Here is a 21,885-nt window from a genome sequence, read left to right as displayed (position 1 = left end):
AAGGAGCCTACAGACTTTCCAGGGCCTGAAAAGTTATTTACTAGCAAAATCTGACAATTCCCAAATGAGACGAGTTTTTATCCCCAGCTATTAGTCCAGACATTGAATACAAGAGAGCAAAACACAATGAAAAACCCCAGAAAAATACAAAAGGAAAAATGTGATGAAATCCTAGAAGCTCAAGACTCTGAGGTAATCAAACCTCAAACAGCATTCTATACACCTTGTGGGCATCAGTCTTTTTGTCATTTCTTCCTGAAAGTAAATATAAACACTGACACCTTATTCAAAGAAAAATATGTTATTGTGGGTGTTGGATGAACCGATTCCAACCTCAAAGAGAAGCATTTCCTTTATAAATACAGCAAGAAATGGGCTCTGCTTCTACTAAATCCCACAGAAAAACTGAGTGACTACCAACGTCCTTCTGCAATTTAAACTAAAATAAAGCATGTTGTTCAAGAGAGTTGTCATCTTTCACAAGTTCATCTTCATAAGTCTAGTAACTCAAGTATCTGGTAAAATGAGCAGGGAAGCTTCTACTATTTCTCTGAATGCTGAGTTTGTAAAAATCAAATGGGAAATCCTGGGAATTTTCAGCAAATTTTCACCTCCAACTTGGTCTGCTGTATCTTGGTTCTCATCTCACACAAAATGTCAGCAAGTTCTAATATTGCAGTCAAACTAAAACATGCTAAAAAGCTACGTTTTTAGCACCTAGTAATATCAGGTAATGAAGAACAGTCATGCTCATTAACTTTTCATTGTGAAATGAAATTTTTATCAGTGTCATAAAAACAAGCAAACAAAACCCCAACTGTCTTCCGTTACACTGACAGTTGCATTTGTTCACCGTACCTGCTAATCAGCAATTAATTTAACACCACCATAATAACTGGAATGGAATAATGACTCCAGATGCTATGACAAAGGAAGTTTTCATTCCTTAAAAATGTATCTTTAGGAATAGCAGGAAGGAAAGGTGCCTCAGAGAAAACAAGATTCTCTGCCAACATACAAACCGAAGCAATGATGCAACAAAAAATTTATGTGAACAACAGCCCAAGTTAAAAACTAAGCAGTACTTCAGGTATTCATAACTGCCTCCCTGCTTATCAACAGAAGTGAAAAAATAGGTATAAGGACCCCTTCTAGGCTCTATGAGCAAAATAAAACCTGGTTTTATGCTTAAAACATGAATAGCTCTATCTTCCAATCACTGATTTTAAATGGTAAAGGACTGCTCTTCACCTTTTCTGGTGTCTGGAATTCAGAAAGGTGCAGCAAATGCTAATACAGGTGAACTTCTCTGTGCTAAACAAAGGCTGTTTGCTGCTCTTGTGGATTTTTAAAATACTTGTGGTGTAAACACTTCCTAAAATTCTTGCATGCTTCAATCCAGTCCTCCTCTTTATCATTTCCCCTATTTCTGAATTACCAAAACAAAAGCAGACCATGTTCCTGAACATGTTCCTCTTCTGTGTCTCAAAGTGGGGAGAGAAGAGAATTAACTGCAAAGCACATCACCCCCAGCACCAACCTTGGAACCTGGGCACCAAGGTGTCTTCAAGGGCTTCAACCCACACATCAGTCTGAGACAAACCTGCTCACTTCGACTACAATTCCATTCCCTAATTCTCGGTTGTGTTATGCACAATTTTCTTGACTAATAACAATTACTTGAAAAGAAAATATCTAGTTCCTTTCTGCTTGGTCATATCATCTGACACTAAACAAAATGCCAAAGAAAATTTGCCTGGACCAACATTCCACAGCATAGCAAAACTCTGCCAATTCCCAAATCCAGCACGGCAACCTCCCTGCCATTAAAGCTTGATTACAACCTGTATATAAAAATCTACAACTATTTATTTGTACATTATTAAACATCAAAAATAACTGTCATACAACTGTAAAATAAAACCCCAGTGTAACTGCTGGTGGTCCTATATGGCTGCTTTTTCGGTTTTTAAGTGTTTGGGGTTTGCTAGTTGATTCACCAACTTCAGAAGCATAAAACAGTTCTCTGAAACACAAGTCTAGATCAAGGAAGTTTTATCCCAGCACGAAAACATCCAATCCATAAAGCCAGAAGAATAAACACAATCCTTGTTCTTTTCTTGTTTAAGCTAAACAGACTGATTTATTATTTTCCTGTCACCAGTTTTTAATCTCAGGTTTCAGCTAATTATTTATCCATATCTGAAAGTAATGAAGAATATATAAAAAGAAGAACAATAGTCCAGCGAGTACAAGTCACTCTACTCACTCACCAATCAGTTTTCTTTCAACCCTTCCAGAGTCCAAACACAAGTGCACAAAAATCCTGGGTTAAGTGGCAGAACTTTTTGAATAATTACTAAAAAGGAACTGTCTACATAGATCACTTTCAAATGATAATTAAAAGAAAATGATAAATGAAAAAACATTAAAGAACTTACAGCACTAGACAGAGGGCCATGGGTGAAGCTGATCCCCAGAAATTGAGTTTCCAGGTTACATTTTAATTAAGAAAACATTCATATATATGTCAACATGAAACAAAACATTCCAAAATCTGGTATCTTACATATTCCACATCTAGTTTGCTAATATGCAATAGCATTATTATTATTACTTATTTAGCCTATTCCCTACTGCCTCACAAAGGCAAAACTGATTTTGGAAGTGAAAAGCTTGCATGATATGCAGAACACATACTTTACACATTCCTCCATTAACATACTTTTGAATGAAGTTTCTTTAAGCCACCAGTCAAATTCCTCAAAATTGGTGTCCCTACATACATTTCACTCCACGATATGCTCCACTTTCCTCCTCTAGTCCCATACTCTTTTGTGCCCTTTTCAAGAAAATAAAAAAATAATTAAAAAAAAGTTCAACCATCAAGTGAAAAATGTCCACAGGCATCTTACACTGATTTATTTAAAAAAAAACCAAAAAACCAAAACCATCCAAACAGCTTCTTCTTTTGGAGAACAGTTTTACATTCCTGAGAGTGAAAAACTACTGGAACAAGACTTCCTCTAAATGTTCCAGGACTTGTCAGACATTGTAATCAGGGGACTTGCCCTGTGGTTGTCGCAGTCGGATTTGTAAGGTAGAAAATGCTCCCACAGTCACATGAAAGAAGAGCTGCCACAGGTTGCGCAGTTCGTACAGATACATGTTACACAGGCAAATCAGCCCGAAGGTCAGGAAGGATTTGGCATTCCTCCAGCCCGTGTAGTATACAAACAGGTAACACTGTGAGGAAATAAAAAAGAAATCAGATTACCTCATGGCAAGTAACTTCCACTGAGGAAACACTATGTGGTCACTGAGGAATTACAGATGAAAACAAGGAAAACCTAAATCAAACATGTAAGAACAGTATCAATTCAGCAGTCATGGAAGGGTGAAAAGTACCTGACATCAATACAAGGTTACATTTTGCTCCCATTAAACCCTTTCTGAGAACAATTGTCCCATAATAATGGATTACAACCTACAACGACAAAACAAAGTGGATGTTTCTGGCAATCTCCGGTCAAAATACACTCTCAGTTCCACCCCAGCAGTGGAGAAGGAACAAGAGCCACTTCAGTCTTCTTCAGGCAAAGCAGTGGGAAAGACAGGGAAAATACCAGGCCCCTGCAGCTGGGAATGAATACTCAGCACAAGGCAATCCCCCAGACACCTCCCAGTGCTGTGCCAGGGGTAATGCCAAGGATTAACTGGTAGATGCAGAGGTCCACAAACACCCACTGCCCTGCTTCAGCTGCTGCAACATGGATCACATTTGGAGAGAAACACAATCCTACCACATTTTAAGGGTCTGTTTCTGCATGCTGTGGTGTGACACAGTGTCAAGACTGCCCTCAGTTCCCTGCTCTGCCTTCCTCCTACTGCAGCTAGAAATCTGTTCAAGTCTCTTGCCTCAGGTTTCATCTCACATGAGTGAGCCTAAAACATCGTATTCCATGTAAGTCCCATGTAAATATGGGACTGTACCTAATGTAAAACTAACACCAATTTGAATTCTTTAAGGCAGATGCTGATAGAAAGTCAACAAGTGGTGAGGAACATAAGTTCTACTGTGACATTTTGGTGGAGACAAGTTGTAGAGAATGGAGATTACAGGTAACCTGGACAAAAGGCTGACTGATATAGAGGCTGATATAAAAGGAAAATCCTGAGACATTATTTTATTTGGCTGCCTGACACTGTACTAAACATTGGCACACAGAAACAAGTAGAAATTGCATAGTCCACAAGAGAACAAAAGTCAAAATAATCATAATAACAGCAACTGAGCATGACAGACATTATAGACATAGGTTAATGTAATAGCAGTGTCACTGAATGACAGATGCCAACAGGCACCAGAATGCCTTGATATAAATCACAGGAAAGTCCAATTCAGATGCAGAAATGGAAAACCTACAGAAATAAAAAGCAAGGGGAAGTATCGGATAGGAAAAGGAAAATATAGTGAAAAGTGGCCAAAAGCTTTGAAAAGGAAGGTGATGCATATTAATGTACAAAGTGAGGAAAATCCCGGGGTGTAGTGCCTTGGTATTACTGTATTTCCTTCCAGTCTTCCCAAAGGGTTGCAGTAAGGTATTTTTCACATGGTTAAGTTTACTTGAACTATGAAACCACTACTGCAAGGAATAATATAACCCCCACTGCTCCTGACTTTAGAGCTAAATTGTAAGCTCCAAAGTCAAAAGTAAATGCCTTAATTATCTAACTGGAGAAAAATACCAGCAAACAGAAGCAATTTTGTATCAATCTACTGTATGACAATTTATGATTAATGAAATAAAATAGCACAGGAATTATTTTTATAATTGCCCTATTGAAGGATCTGTGACATTTAAGAAAACATGATGACAATTTATGCATGACTGGGTAATGTTTCTAAACTCTAGTGAATTATGCAAACAGAAAAACACACCTGGTACAAACAGGCTGCCGTTCCAAGAAAAAATGCAATAACATAGCTGAAATCTTCACCTTCATTCTGTAAGAATAAAACAAAAAGACATATTTTACAATCTTTCAGTTAAATACCTGATATTTATAGTATGGAAGTTATTAATTATTGTATGTTAAAATAGGTTCACACATTGATTTATAATAATTCCTACCCTACACAAAACCAAGAGTTAGGACAAATCAGTGTTTGCTTTTATGTCTGGGAAAAAAATACCATGATCTGGAGTCTGACCAAAACATTGACTCACAGCAGACAACTAATGCTAACATTTTCAAAAGCCTTAAATGAAGTCCAGGTCTAAAACTGGATAACTTACCTTCTTCGGATGCCTTTGAAAATTCAAGTCTAAACACTGGTAAGTAGCTTTGATATCAACTTTGTAGAATTGTGCCTTCCTCCAGCTTCCCAAAATGGAAACGAGGTAAAAGGAAAAAAACCCAAAGCGGCCACTAGGGTGGGGTAAAACTCTACACAGAGAATAACGCGGGCAGCTCACGGCAGTGACAGCAAACGGCAGCACAGGAATTTATCGGAGAGACTATTGGAAAATTAAGTTTTCTTCAAGGAAAAGATAGAAAAATTTACTCGAAGTGACAGATCTTTCTACTATCAGTTTAAAAAAACAAACAAATCCTTCTAACTTATTCAAAAGGGTTGTTATAGTTTCTATAGAGCTGAGCAGAATAAATTTACATGCTCAGTGACTATTCCAACTGCATTTCCAACAAACATCTGCAACAATCAAAAACTTTCCCAGGAAAACAAAGGGTACCCATGTAAATGTTCTTCCCTGAGAGTGAATATCATTTCGAGAAGAAGGTGGTCCATTCACAAGTACAACTGGTGCCTGCTCAGCGTATGTTCAATGTGGAGCATTTCCATCTCCAGTGCTGACTAGGAAAAACTTTGTATATCTGCACATAAAAATCACCTACAAAATGCAGTAACTTTACACCATGTGTAAGTCTTGGCCTCGGTGTCACTGCGTATTTGCTGGGGTACAGCTACAGATGGCAGCAGTTTCACTAACACCCAAACAAAAACACTGATTATAAATGAAACAGTAATTCAGAGAGATGCTTTTGAATGACTTTTCAGAACACATTTAATTAATCATGCTTTGGATTATTTCTCCCTAAACTCTGTGGCTTTCTTCATAATAAAGTAAATTAAGAGAAATTTTAATGGATTTTTAGTGTGCCTCATTTGTCAGAAATGAAAATTATCTTCCATCTGTACTGCCATCTATTACCTCCAGATGCAATAGTATATAGAATAAAATTAACTGGCTGCCCTGGCATCACTTACATAGGTTAATCTAACATTGGCATTCCTTTAAAAAAAAAATCAGCCGTGGAAAGTAACAAAATAAGTTTAGAAACATCACAGTAAGTGGTAGAAATCTGTTCAGTGCTATTTGTACTACAGCATACTTTGAATTCATTCCTATTTATAAACTGAGAGAATTGTACATAACACAAAAAAATCTAATTAGTAGAGATATTTGTTCACTATTTCATTCTTGGTCTTTCTTTAAGAAAACAAACCAAAAACAACTCAAAAAGAAGGACCTAGCATGGAACATTTTCTTTAACCTTATTCATCTATCCATTAGTCTTCAGGAAATGCTGAGACCTCAGACATTACTGCTTATTAAATCTTTACACAGACCAATAGCTATATAAGACAAGGGGAATACAGGTCATCTTTTTTACCTCACTTCCCTAAAAAAACCCATTAATTATCAGAAAATATTGCAGTTGGCTGGTGAAAGGCTTAGAGACCAAGACTTACGAGGAGCAGCTGATGAAATTGGGAGGTTTTTAGCTGGGAAAAAAGGAGGCTCAGGAGAGAACTTATCACTCTCCACAACTACCTGACCCGAGGCTGTAGCAAGGTGAGTGTCAGTCTCTTCTCTCAGGTAACAAGGGACAGGATGAGAGGAAATGGCCTCAAGTTGCACCAGGGGAGGTTTAGATATTTGAAAAACTTCTTCACTGAAATAGCTGTCAAGCACTGGAACAGGCTGCCCAGGGAAGTGGTTGAATCACCACTCCTGGAGGAATTTAAAACTTGTGTAGATGTGGCACTCTGGGACATGGTTTAGTGGTGAACTTGGCAGTGCTGGGTTAATGGCTGGACTCAGCTCTTTTCCAAGCTAAATGACTCTATGATTCTATAAAATCTATAAAGGTATATGTTTGAATAAAAGGATTATCTATTAGCCAACCTAGATTACCATTTTCTTTCAGAAAAATTCCATGGGCTTTTTAGTTTCTATGTCTACCACCACAACAGATCCATTAAATGGCAAGGAAGTCCTTTTTGTTGTGGTAACACAGATGAACTTTGTGTGCATGCCTGCAAGCACTACCAGCATATTTCACCTGAATTGCTTAAAATCATAACCCACTATTAGTGACATCCTAGCAGTGAGAATACAAACAGCAACAGAAACGGAATAGAGAGAAACTGAAAGGCTACAGGGAAGGTCAGAGCAGAGAGTTTACAGAAAAAAATATTTTTAGGGGAGGTTGTTTGGTGATGGGGATGTTGTTGTTTAAGGAGGTGAGGGGAGTGTAGAAGAAATCACTTGAAAGTTTTCCCTGACATTGATCCTTTCAGTATACAAAGAGAAATAAGCATCCTACCATTAAGAAGGTTTATTAAATACAAACAAAACAAAACAAAAGTTTACAAAAAAATTTTTACAAAACCTGTTTAAAGATGCATGCTCTGTGGACTTTAAAAAAAAAACTGGCCAGATTTTCAAAGCTGTTCATCATTTCACTGAAATGCTTTTAAATAGCATCTATAGAAATTAAACGCCTCATACCCTGGCATAAATTTAGAAAACAGAACATTATGTTCACATACTCACTGCTACCAAGGTACCAGGGAAGGAGTTGGCCACTCACTTTCTACTGCTGTTGAAACTCACAGCCTCAATGAATGAGGCATCACACTCAAAAAGGATGCTCTGCTCACAAACAATACAGGTTTCATGAACAGAGGCCTGACCTCACAAATAGTATTTCTGAAAATAAAACTGACGAGACTTAGTTCACATAGCATCTTCTAAGGTGATAATTATGATTGCTATGGTGTGTAACTTTTAAACTCACAAAATGTACAATACCTGGAGAAGGCTTTCGATGGCATGAAAGCCACGAATTAAATTCAATGCTCCACATAACAGACTAAGCACAAATGAGACAATCCCTGGCAGAGTCACAGGTTCCAGACGCTGATGAGGAGCTGCAACGCAGAAGATCAAAAAAAGATAATGAAGGTCAAAGCAATGCCTTTAGAATTTCAGTAAAAGAGTAATCCCATTTTTCTGTGGCTTCTAGCTCAAGAGATCCACAAAAGAGATCTAGCTCAATGCAAACCACAAAAGGTCAATTTTTTTTCTAAAAAGAAGAAGAAACATTTTAAATATTTCAGCACAAGGTTTAACAAAAAGTAAACTTTCCTTTAGTTCACATATATAATTGTCGTGTTATATTTAGTCAATGCATTCCACTTATTCAGTATGGTACTGACAGCTGCTCAAACACGCCAGGAAATCAACAGTAAGAGACGCACTCGCTAGTGAAATCCGTCCACAATTAGTAACCAGCTAATAAGTCACGTACTTCAGAGCTTCTCTCGCAGCCTGCACTCTTTAACATTCTTTAACACAAATACATTAGTGAGATATTGAGACTGATTTAGCATGTTTGCTGAACAGAACACTTTGAGGCAAAGCTATCACAGTCTCCCTCCTTAAAAAATATGGCCAACTGAGTGCTACCAAAGACAGAAAAAGACAGCTCTGAAACTAAACCAGTACCTATATTACGACCTTATACACACCTTCCAGATAGTGCTTAGAAGTCTCTTATAAACCACATGAAAATTAAAACAGCCTTTCTTTCCAAGCACAACCACTCCTTCAGGCTTATCTAAGGTCACAAGTATGTAACAGTTGTGTATGTTCCTCATTACTGTCCCTTTCCCTTTTCCATAATTAATAACAGAAAGCAAATGTGAAAAAACAATGCAAAACTCTTAACAGTCTGGGCGACACTGGGAAAACAATGTGACTACTGAGCCTACTGAGCCGTACTCAAATCACTCTGTTCAAATCAACCAAGTGTAAAGATGTGAACAATGAGGTTAATGAACTGTAACATTAATTGAGAGAGGGGTGTCAATCCCAGTTGTTTAGCATTGCACAGACTCAGGAAAAAGGTTTTTCAAACAGTTTTTGAAGTTAAAGAACCTAAAGAAAAAAACAACAAAAGCTACTTCACACTGATAAGCAGGCAGGGCTGTCTAACTATGAGTGTACGATAACACAGAAATAAAACACAGGATGAGTTCAGTTAATTCATTTGTGCTGAATTTAATAGTGTAATCAGTTGGGGTTTTTTTAAACAAAAGCATAACCCATATTTAACTTTGAGAGCTCATTGCTTTTCTAACTGTAGGGCACATTACTCCCAGCAATCACTCAGTTAGGGTTAGATATGCTATTTGCATACCAAACCACTCTTTTTCAATGACTCCTAACTGGCTGTTTTGTTTTGGCTTTTTTAAACCATCTCATCTAGAGAGTGGCAAAAAACTGAGGGTGTATGTGACTGTTTCTAGCCAAAACTAATTGCATTTCACTAACTGATGGATAAAATTAGTTCACTGCTCTCCACTCACAGTTCTCCAGACAATCTCATTTTCCCCTTGTCCTGCGTAACTTAAAATCATTGTGTGTTAAAACAGCATTTAAAACACCTCTTTGAGAACCATGGGGGGAAAGTAGAGTCTCATCAACTAAATCAAGACGGTCTGTGAGGGATCACATAGTACTAATTTTTCTCTCTTATTAAAATACAAAAGCAAATCCAAAAAACTTGAAGGACATTGCATACCACTACTGATGTCAATTAACTGCCCAGGGCTTAATGGATTTTAGTGCTACAATCAAAGCAACAAGAGTCATTTATACACTAAAAGATGAAGGCAAAAGCAAAAGACTGAAGAAGGGACGTCAAAGAATGGAGGGTAAAGGCCAGCTGAATTTTAGTTGGTACATCAATCAATCTTAGAAATATGATAAGTATCATATCAAAAATCCTCAACTGAAATAAAGCACAAATTTTGAATCTAATGCTGACATTGAAATAAAAATTCAGAAAATTGACACGATATGAGAAACTGCGCTAATTGTAAGGATGTTTATTTAAAACTAAAATGTCAAAACCCCCAAAAACTTGGAGCATACAATCAGGTAAAAAATAATTTCAATTTGACAACTGTTCCTTCATTGAAAAAAAGCTCAAATAATAAATTTATCCTAACCTAAAACATCACACATCAGCATGCTGTCACCCTATTTCTAATGCCTGCCAACATCTACATTCACCTCTGAAGCAAAACTCCATCTATAATCTAAGCACTTTATGCTTCACACATCCATAATTACCCCTATTTCTCACTACACAGCACAACTTTCTCTGAAGGAAAAGCGCTGCTATTTTCAATTACTTTCCCAACACAGGAGGCCTGGGCACTACCCTGTGGCTACAGGGCAATTACAGTCCAAGTAACAGTCAGCGCTTCCCCAGCATGGCCAAAACTAATGCATCCAAATCTGCCCTGCTGCATAACAAAACAAGGTCAGCCTCCACCCAACTCCCCACCTCTGCACGCTCTCCAGCCTCATTTAACATACTTGATGCACTTACAGCAAGTCCTACTTTTTAACAGGACAGCATATTCAGGAAATTACACTAGGCAAACCGTATCTTTTTGTGAGAATTTGTCCTTAGAGCAAAGGAGAAACTTTGAAGTCTAGCCAACTGAGTGGGCAGCAAAAATCCAGATAAAGTTCTTTTCAAGGGTAGAGGGAAGTGATGAATGTAAAGGATTACAAAACTATTAGCAGACTCGCTAAAATAGACGCTGTTATTCAATGCCATCTAAAATGTGAGGAGCTGAAGAAGGAGCAAAGTGCAAACCTCTCATAAGGTACAGCTCTTTGATGCTGAGTTTCTACAGCAACTGAAGGAAGGAAGTGGCAAACTGAACAGAGATCTATGGAATTCACAGGAAGAAGAAAGTTTAAAGTAACTCAAAGAGAAACAGAAGAAATATGGAAAGAAGAGAGGACAACAGAACTGCTTCTGTAAGAAGTTTGGGAGAGGTAGGTGAAAAAAATTAGAAGGTCATCTGCCAATTACTGTTGAATCTTCCTTTACAGTAAAAAGTGAAATGGTCCCTATGTATTTTAATTTAGGCCCATATGATCTTCCAGCACTTTTACTCAAAAAAGTGATAAAAAACCCTCATCTCCCACTACATGCACAACTTTTAAAAAAACATCCAATTCTGACACAGGTCAAGTTCTCTCATGCTTATTGCTTTTTCCTCTCCCAATTGCAGGAAGTTCAAATCTGGACAACCGGTTGCCACTTCTGCCACCATAATCCACAGGGCAGGATTACACCAGAACAGTAAGAGTAAACAACAATAAGTGGTAGAAGGATGGTATCACAGCATTATACCTTTAAAAACAACCCACATGTGTAAGTAGGAGATGATTAAAGGTTTGCACAGTACTGCTTAGAAGATTTCACTCTTTTATACACCTCAAACATCCTTACACTTTTTCCTTATTCCTTTTCCAGAATCTAATACTGTAAAATTGCAAATACAGAGATTGCAAACTATTTCTACACTGTCTCATAGCACCTGGAATTCTCAGAATCGAGGCCCCAGAGTGCCCCAGTGATTTTGTTTGGTTTTCACTTCAGTAGAAAGCAGTGTTCAATCTTCTAGAGTAATCCTTACCAGTAAGTACGTCATAAAGACAGTGCACTGGCAAAGAGATCCTATTAACACATACATATATATAAACTGCACAAAATTAAGCTAATCTCTTTTATTACAAAACTGTAGGAAGTATTTAGATTTATGATTGCAATCCTAGGATTTATGATTGCAGCCTGACACTGTAAAGTGTCAGGCAGAATATGCCTGCCCAGGATAACTTACAGACAGAGGGACTTTGGGGGGAAAAAAAAGGGAAAGATATTAACTAATTAAAATCAACACTTCCTTCCATTCTATTTATGATTTTGCTTCACTAAACTTGGAAGACTGAAATCAGATGATGTCAGGTTCACATGTGGAGTTCACATATTAGTGCAAGGATTTGGCAAGTTTTTAAGTTTCTGTCCTGCTGAGAAACATATGAAGGTGGGCCTCAAACTCTCTTAACAGCACAAACCTTTAACCCAGGTCAACCACACAATTCCATATTTACCTCCAACATGAAGCAAATTAAACTTTTAAAAAATTAACGACTACTTAAATGAATGTGTCAATTTTATACAAAATTGCAATTCTTAACACTGTACACAAGGCACTCATTTTAGCAAGTGCATCTTTTAGCCAGCACAACTCTTTGGATTTTCACCATGGCAGATGCTTCCTAAAGTGATGCTCCTCCCTCCAGCTGCTCTAACTCCTGACACTGTGCTCTCAGCTTACGTCATCACTAAGTCTTACTGGGAAGAAATAATAAAAATTTTCAGAAATCTTGAAAGGTCAGAAAAAGAAAGATCATCTTCTTGTTAAGTGCCCATCTTCATTTGCAGTATTTTTTTCCCTTCAATATAGCAGTCCATTGAGCAGATCCATTTCTCCCTCTGAGTGCCTTGGGAAGATGTGCACTTTGAGCAGGGGACAAATCAGACATCTAAGCTAAAATGCACATAAGGTCATGGCAGCTTTATGCTTTAGAGCCACGAGAAAGCTTTTTTTTAAAGAAAAAAAAATCAAAAATGAATTCTACTACTCTGTCTCATTTAAGGATACAAAACCAGAAGCCTGGAACTTACCTGCAGATATCTTACCAGTACCCTTATACTCCCCCACAGATATATGTGCAAAGCCATTCGCTGAGCCAAGTTCTGACACAGAAATTTGGTAAGGTGGTCTCAGTTTGATCTCTGTCTGCATGTCAGCAAGATTCATCTTTGTTGACAAAGAACGTGTGTTGTTGTATCTCTGTTTGGTCCTCTGAATGAAATTATCTGTGTAAAATTTAAAATAAGAAGGTATATTTTTATGGACTTTTGTTAGTTAAATAATCCAAGATCATGCAGCTCTATGTACTACAAACTTCACAAATTGAAACACATTCTTTGAAATATTTGCATTTATCTTGAATTTTTAACACTATTTCTGTTTTGTGCCTAACACATCAAGGGTTATTTAATTCTGCAGTTAAAAAAAATCTAAGCTCCAGAAATCTAATTACTTAATAACTATGAAAAACTAATGACTTTTCACTGCATGAGACTGAATGCATTTCTAATACAATGGGTTTACTGCATTTATTCCAGCTTTTCTGTTAGTTTAGTAAATATCATTATGAAAAAATTAACTCCTGCATTCAAGTGTGAATGTACTTGAGTATGAAACATGCTTGCAAAATATTCAGAAGAAAATAAATATATATTTAAGCTGTAACAGACTTAAATTCTAACTTAACAACTAGTAGAACAAAGGTGTTGGGGAAAAAAAAGCAATCATAGAAATTTTCACAAGAAGACAATAATGTTATACAGAAATTGCTAATAACTGACTGACTGAATTATAGACAGGAATTAACCAACCAGAATATCTGCCCCTGTATTTCTCAAACTGCTGTTCTTTTTGCTCTAATGTGTTTTATAAAAATATCTAAAATAACTGCCTAATATATAGCATTAAAGCAATATAAATTAATGGAATTTGTAACAACTATTATCTGGTATATATGAGATGAGCTGCATTTGGAGTTTTCAGGACAGAAGACTAAATGCTTCACTACATCCTAAGATAAATAAAAATGTCTCCCTTTCATGTACTGAACAAAAGTTACAGCACAGCTAAGAGTAAGCTCCATGACCTCATAGGTTAAGTATTTCAACAGGTATGAAGTCAAACAACTCCTAGTATTATTAACTAGGAGAAGATAAACTCCAGAGTTGGTCACACAAGGCTCAAATCAAAACTTACTGGAATGAACAGAAAGATTACAAAAAAGTTTCAATAAAACTCTAGTAAGCCTAATTTAATGCTTTTTTAAATACAGAAGTATTTCTTCCTTGATTCTAACAGGAGTTAATTCAGATTCTTAATCTGCCTAAATACAGCTATAAACTGCCTTGGACATTTTTGTTTTATGTGCATTAAGTTGCACATCTATTTAAATACTCATTTGTCTCAGTGTGAGAATAAAGGGGAAAAAAAAGTCAGATCCTTACCAAACTCTATAAAACAGTATGGTCTGATTGCAGTATTTGTCTTCATCATATTGTAGGTAGTGATGAACTCTTTCTGAAGCTCATCCAGGAAGCAGAAAGCCAGGACACTGGGATAATTTTCAGTGCACAACATCATATAGCTTACTCCCAGGGAACTTATAAAGCTAGAATTGAGAAAACACATTTCAAATTCAGTGAATTAGCTGCTTCTCTGGTCTGATCTCATATTCTACAATCAGAAAAACAAAACTTTATCTGGGGTAGCAAAGGAATTAATGTTTACTGAAAACTCCAACACTATTCTGGAAGAAAAACAATTTACTTTTAGGTTACGTTTTACTTTGACACCACATTGTACAATCATATGACAAGCTGTATTGCACATATATATGTGTGTGCATACATATGTACACACATTCATGAAACAGAAAACAACAAAGCTTTTGGGATGCAGAAACACAGCAAGTTCGTCTTGTAATAGCTTTTCACCCATCTCAGTTTTCAATATACATATTCCCTGCTGCATTTAGGCAATTCATTAGAGTTCAGGTTTTCATGACACATTCAAATTTCTTCTAGGTCTTGATGTATAACTTACACTATGAAAAGTAATCAAAGACAAAAACAATAAAAACTATCCTGACTAAGCCTTATATCTCATTCTTAGAAGCTTCTTTTAAGCTAATCAGTTCACAAGCCAACTACAGCTGAGGTCTTTAAAAAAAAAAATTGACTGGAACAATTTAGTCCATCCTGGGCCTAATCCCAAGAAATGTTGGAAACTCACATATCCCAACGGGAGAAGGAGAGGGATGAGCACCTTCTAGGATCATTCAGGTGGTATACCTTCCACCACTGTAACTTTCACATGGTTACTAGGGCTTAGGATGAAATTACTCACTTGATTAAAAGTAGTAGATCAGAATCAGAATTTAGCTCAGATAAAGTGCAAGTGAGCTACCAACTACACACAGGTGCACCTTGTTACCAACACTAAGGAGAAGGATCACATACAAAGCAAAATTCTGAGTAAACAACAGATTCAAAGAATTATTTCACCATAATCCAAGTTACACACTGTGAAATAATTATTATGTTTGGGTTTTAGCACATGCTTCTCTGAATCCAACAGAAAGCCTGAAGGTACAAAAAAAGGGTCTAATGTAAACATCCCAACGAGATATCACAGAACTACTGGTTATGAAAGTATTTGGGCACCTTTTAAAAGTCATAGACTGAAAAAACAAAAAAAAATGAGTACTAGTTGAAGTAGCACGAAAAGTCTGGTCATTTTCATGTAAGAATCAACCTTGAAATTAAAAGAAATATTTATACTAGGTAAAGGACTTCAATCCTTATAAAAATACTATCTATTTCAAACTAGACTCACAGAATGGTTTGTTTGGAAGGGATCTTAAAGATTCAGTTCCAACTTCCACTAGACCGGGTTGCTTAAAGCCCCATCCAGCCTGGCCTTGAACACATCCAGGGATGGAGCATCCACAGCTTCTCAGGGCAACCTGTGCCAGCGCCTCACCATCCCTGCAATAAAAAAACTCCCCCAATATCTAATCCAAACCTGCCCTCTTCCAGTTTAAAGCCACTCTCCCTTGTCCTATCACTACATGACCTTGCAAAAGAACTTCCACCAACGCCTGAGTAGGTTTCTCAAATTTAAATTTATCGATTTTAAATTTCTGATACATTAATACTGCCAATAATTAATCTGAATTTGATTAAGCATTTCCAAGGTGAACTGTTAATTTTTTAACTGACAGACACAACACAGGATGTTGCAAATACATAAAAGAGAAGCCTTACTTTATGTTATACTGTCCAGTTTTCAGAGTACACCTATCAGGAAGCTGAGAAAGTTTCTTTGCGAGCATTTTAAAATATTTTCTACATTCTTGCATTCCCGTGCTCTGCTCATAATCAGTGGATGCAGACAGTGGGAGCCCATCCCTCACACGGACCACAGAGGCAGACAAGATCATAGACATTGCCAACAGAGTTAACAACAACCTACAACAAAACACAGATCAGGAGCAATCAGAATTAAGGTTAAAGCAGAAACAGCAGAGTCAACTGTGATTAATCAAAATTCTCAAGCTGTGTACGGGGTTCAGGCTTCAAACAGGGCATAGTGAGGATTTTCAACTATAACTCAGATTTGAGTCCTAACTGAACAGGACCTATTAGTCTACATGAACCACAAAGCAGTTCTTCAAACCTGATATTAAATCAAAACATTCAAAAGTTCAGCATGACAAGCACTAAAGGAAGGATTATTTATCTGCTAAGTATCAGTACACAAGTGGGCGAACTGCTAGAATTTATATGAAGCCAAAAGCAAACACTTCCTCAGCTCCTAACACTGCTCTGCAGACTCCTACCATCTACTGCACCTATCACTTCAGAGACTATGAAAAAATATTTTTGCCTCCCTCAGATGATGGTACCCAAGATCCATACAGTCACAAACTGCAAAAGGAAACAGATTTCTGAATACAGCTGAAATATGCTTTTGTGTGCAATACTGACATGTTTACAGCACCTTTCAAACTATGACGTTAAGGGTGCTTTACAAGCCTCCGTGACTGAAGGACTGTATTCTCAAAAGTCAGGAATCCATATTTGCCCCAAATAACACTCCCTCTTCATAAAAGAGAGGAAACAGCTATTTTTTCCCTGAACTCTCACCATCTCTATTTCCCACTACCCAAAGGTTAAGTAGGACACTTAACGAATAATCAACAATATTCAGGTTTTTCAAGGTTATTTACTCTTCAGAGAGAAAGAGGCATATCATAATGAAAGCACTGAAAATGTGTTGTCATTTTCAGTTTAAGAAATTCAGCTTCATCAGCTTCATCAACTTCAACCTCCTTTGAGATGCATCACATTAGCTGAATAAATTCCAAATTAATACCCTCTTATTTTACTTGAACAGTATATCAGACTTTCCCCAAAGTCATAAAACCAGTGGAAGCCGCTGTTGTCTGTTGTCTGCTGAATACCTCTGGGCTTTTATCAGGTGCACTTGTTATTTCAGCACTTCACAAGAGAATTCCCTCCTGTACCAAGTGCTTTGATCATCTGGACACAAAAACAAAAAACAACTACAACTTCAGGACTTGCTCTAGATCAGCCTGCTGGGTATAAAGCAGGCCAGAAGCTAAACTTGCAGTTCTAGAAACTTTTCACTGTCTCCTGAGTTCATGCACATACTCCCAGAAGGACAATTCACATGGAATGCACACAGATCCATTTTCTTAGCTGTGCTGCTCCCCATATAACCAAGGCAGCAGCTCAAGAGCATGACAAAATTGCAGAGGAGCTTTAAACTGTAATGGTTCTCTGACAATAACCATCTCTACCACTTGGAACTCAATCCTAACAGGGACTTCTGGGAGCTATATCAATATACACAAAAGAACAACGATGTGATAGCCAAGTTTAAATACCCCCTCATTAACTTACTTGCACAAAATGTAATTTCATGGATCTGCATTTCCTCTGATGAAATGAAATAACTTTGTTAGCACCTAACGTGAAGAAAGAAACAAAGCTCCATGTCCTGTTTCAGGAAAAGGTAGTGAATATGACTGCACTGCAGGAGAAACTCTGAATCCTGTAGCCAGCTCTCAGAAGAAAAAATATTGTTCTGTTCACTTTTTAAATGATCTCGATGGTTAAAGTTCATGTTGAGCTATCTGAGGAGATAAGAACAAAAAGAAAAAGTTAATAAATGCATTTACCGGCTAACAACATTCTTCAGCTTTTTGTGAGGACATACTTATTGGAAATGCCTGAACATACCCAAGGGAGGTTACTCACAACGTACTCAAAGAAAAAAAAAATAGAATAATAAAGATATAAAAATGTTTCTGTGTTCTTTAAGTGAAGCTCAGGACATCCCATCGCTTCAGCCATTTAAAATGGGAAAACGTTACCTGTCTGCACAGTACACAAGTAACTCAGGGTAACACAACCTTTGACTCTGATCCCATCATTCACCTCATACTCTATGTTTAATTATTCTATAATATCCTCTGATCAGGACACTTTGGGAACATAACACAACACAACACAACCACAGCTGTATTTCCAAAGCCTTAAGATTTTCAATATTCAATCTCACCATAGCTGCTTTGCTCCTATAACTCCTAAGGACAAAGAAAATAAATACCACTAACAACAGCATGTATGTACAGACAACAGGCAAAGGATAAAGACATCTTGAGAGGTGTTATTTCAATTTTTATGTCTATTCTATATGTAAATAAATATTTGCATAAATCTAGAACAAAACTTTCTTGAAGACTCCTATTTACACTTAGAGAAATTAGGCTCTCTAACAGGAGATAAGCCTCCACTGAAACCTTAATATATTCTCTTATATACTACAAAATCACATAAGGTAAAAATTGTGTTTAGATGAACGATCTTAAGAACACCAGACAGCCAGGTTTTGTTACCATCATCTTAAAAACCCACCCTGTGAAAATATGTACTTTTTCCTCAGCTTCCTAACAGCAAAATCAGAAAACTAGCTAAAAAATGATGCCAATAAAAGAAAATCACTTTGGTTGCAAGATCACACATATGTCAAGAGATGTATAATACACATACTGTAACAGAACATTCAGCCTTACTTGAAAACGTATTAACATGAGAAAAAAGTTTACTAAATCTTCACAATGAAAGAGCTGCTTTACTCAGCTCTCAAAACAGCACAGCTTTACAGAAGGAGTCGAGTGGTAAATCTGAGACAGATTTCCATAGGTAGAGATTGAAGAATGAACATTAAGGATACGGTAGTGCTTTCGGAACTGCCTTTAAATGTCTTTTTTAAACATTATGCAAAACTGCATGACGTAATTCACCAAATTGTTACAAATTTCATACGTTTTCGTTCAAAAATTCTATATGCCTCAATCACCTGAAGATGACAGAAGACTGCATTTCCACTACAAATGGTCTATAAATCTCTTACAGGTGCAGGGAAATGAACAGGGATCAGGTTCACTGTCTCATTCCACGACAGAACTGAAGACTACCAAATCCAACCAGCGGGTGTTTGGCTCACAGGTACCACAGGGTGTTCTTCACAAAACATCACCAGCCTTGTCACAAGCTGTCATCAATGCTACAAGGTCATATGGATTCAAGAGGCAACTAGAAAAATCCACAGAAAAACTACCAGGGTTATTAAAACCAAACCACTGCCCTTTGTTCAGCATGATTCTGACCCCAAAACGATCACCAACAGCAAGAGTACACCATGGAAGCACCACTCCCTGCTTGCACTGTTCTTATGTTTCCCCTAGTTAGTATCCGATTCTGCCTCATCTTTATTGATTTCCCCTTACACTCCTTCACAGCCCTCTCTGCAAACAAGGACTGGAAGAACTCATGGAAAAGAGGAACATGGAGAAAGCTGGCCACAGACAGGTAAAAGTCAGCTGAATGGCCATTCCTCTGTTACTCCACCTTGCCAAGAGCTGTCCAATTCCTCACACACGTCAGCATTCACTGAGTTCCCAGATAGGAATTAGCACGTGTCTGGTTTCATTTTCTCCCATGCACAGGAAACCTCAGATGATGGAAACCAGAGCCTGTTTCACTGTACATTTTTTTCTCAAGACATACTCCATTATATCTTGTTTATTTCTGTGTTATGATCGTACTCAATCCTAAGGCAACATCTGGAAAAGTCCTAGAGAGTGGCATATGTTCTAGTCTTTTGTAACAAATTGGTCATCCTGTTTGTGATCTGACAGTAATTATTTTAGACCTATCTGCCAATATCTCATAATATTTTTTAGAGGTGCTTGAAAGTGGCCTGTAACTATGGTTTGCTCAGGATACTCCCATTTTTTAAGAAGTCGAGCTTCCCAAAAATTGTAAGCAGATCTAGTGTAACAGCAAGCCTACCCTCCTGCACCTGCCAGCCTTCAGTACCAACCTAATAATGGTATTTCTTGCCAGGATGTCTGCCTCTCATGACAGCCTTCCATAAAACATAAAACTGGGAACCGGGTGCAAGCTGCACTCCTGCTTGACATAGAATGAAGATACAGCTTCTGTGCTTGCTTCAAGTGTATGTAATAGTGTCAGACAATCTTTTGTCCCCAGTTCTGAGGGTTGTGACAGTGGCATTATGCAGGCAGGAGTCTTAATTCTTCCACCCTACAGCACACTTCAGAAATCCGTGTAACAAAGTAAAGCACTACAGAAGACCACCACAAATAAAGCCACTTTGACGTTGTCAGGTACGCTCAGACAAGGAAATAATCCTAAACTACTAACCCACATAATCCCTCCCATAAAGCAGAGGAGAAAGAGACCTCAGAAGCAGAACCACGATCAGAGAGTCAATTATTTTGGAAAAGATCATAGAGTCCAACCTATGACCCAACACCATCGTGTCAACCAAAACTAGGCGCCACGTCCAGGGACGGTGACTCCGCCAACTCTCTGGGCAGCCCATTGCAATGTCTAATCACCCTTCCTGTGATTCTTCCTGATGTCCAAACAATCCTGACAAACTAAGGGAACGGAACAAGCCGTATCCCAAAGTTTGAGAACCTGATCCTCTCACCTACCACCTACTTACGTGGCAGCTCCGACACGACCATTCGCACCCTTTGCCGCCGCCGCAGAAGCGCTGACTCAGCGGTCGGTGCCTCACACGGGTCCGCACCGCGAAACTTTAACACAACCTGCTGCCGAGCCCGGAGCGCGGCACGGCCCCGCCGCCCCGGCTCTCGCTGCCCAGCGGCGCCTGCGAAGAGCCCCGAACGGCCCCCGGCGCCTCCTGCGCCCGCCCTGCCCGCCGCCACCACCAACCCCTCCGTGACAGCGGCGCCGCGATCCCCGCGGCTAAGGCGCGGATGCAGCTGGCCCTGAGGCTCGGCAGCCGGGCCTGGGGCCGGCAGCGGCGGGTGGGCGGGCAGGAGGGAAGGGAGGCGGCGGCGTGAGCCGGGCCGGGCCGAGCCGGGCCGGGCAGTGTCAGCCCCGTGTCCCGCGGAGCCGGTGCCGCCCCCGCCCCTCACGGCGCGGGGGGCGCGAGCCGTACCTGGGCACGGCGGCGGCGGCCGCTCCCGCCGGGCATTGTGGGAACGGACACGTCCGCGCGCGCCCCGCCGGCGGCACAGCGACCCCGCGCGGGGCGGCCCCGCCATGGCGGGCGCGGGGGGCGGGCAGGGGCGGGGCCGCGCCGTGAGGGCGCTCTGAGGCGGGGCCGCCGTGAGGCAGAAGGGGGGGAGGGCTGCTTCGTTTATCGCACAATCGAAAGGTTGGAAAAGACCTTTTGAGGTCGTCGACTCCAGCCTGTGACTGAACACCACCAAGCACCAAATGACACGCCCAGTTTTGCCTTAAACACTTCCAGGGACAGAGACTCCCGACACCTCCCCGGGCAGCCCATTCCAATGTCTAATCACCCCTTTCTGTGGAGAAATTCCTCCTCATGTCCAATCTAAACCTCCCCTGGCGGGGTTTAAGTCCTCTTATCCTGTCGCTGGTTATCCGTGAGAAGCCGACACGCACCTGGCTGCAGCCTCCTCTCGGGTACTTGTGGAGAGCGACAAGGTC

The 21,885-nt window shown here is 39.1% G+C and overlaps 1 protein-coding gene across 7 annotated transcripts; it reads right to left on the bottom strand.

Annotated features, from left to right (window-relative positions):
* Positions 1-2,115: 2,115 nt before the first annotated feature.
* SEC22A (SEC22 homolog A, vesicle trafficking protein) lies at positions 2,116-21,440 on the bottom strand. Of its 7 annotated transcripts, none has more exons than XM_027637151.1 (9): positions 20,906-21,091; positions 18,304-19,464; positions 17,767-17,999; positions 16,105-16,308; positions 14,284-14,447; positions 12,871-13,065; positions 8,124-8,242; positions 4,943-5,008; positions 2,116-3,246 (listed from the first exon to the last, which is right to left on the bottom strand). In XM_027637151.1, the coding sequence occupies exons 4-9, from the start codon at positions 16,284-16,286 to the stop codon at positions 3,046-3,048; spliced, it is 927 nt and encodes a 308-aa protein (XP_027492952.1). In that variant the 5' UTR covers positions 16,287-16,308; positions 17,767-17,999; positions 18,304-19,464; positions 20,906-21,091; the 3' UTR covers positions 2,116-3,045. The 7 variants fall into 7 exon arrangements, with proteins under 7 accessions (XP_027492952.1, XP_027492956.1, XP_027492957.1 ...); XM_027637155.1 differs by having other exon boundaries at positions 18,304-18,452; XM_027637156.1 differs by lacking the exon at positions 20,906-21,091 and adding an exon at positions 17,304-17,382 and having other exon boundaries at positions 18,304-20,724.
* Between the last annotated feature and the right edge of the window lie 445 nt (positions 21,441-21,885).

Source organism: Corapipo altera, unplaced genomic scaffold (assembly GCF_003945725.1).
Source record: "Corapipo altera isolate COAL_440 unplaced genomic scaffold, ASM394572v1 45, whole genome shotgun sequence".
NCBI lineage: Eukaryota > Metazoa > Chordata > Aves > Passeriformes > Pipridae > Corapipo > Corapipo altera.
The sequence above is the reverse complement of the archived record's forward strand: the minus strand, read 5'-3'. Positions and strand labels throughout refer to the sequence as shown.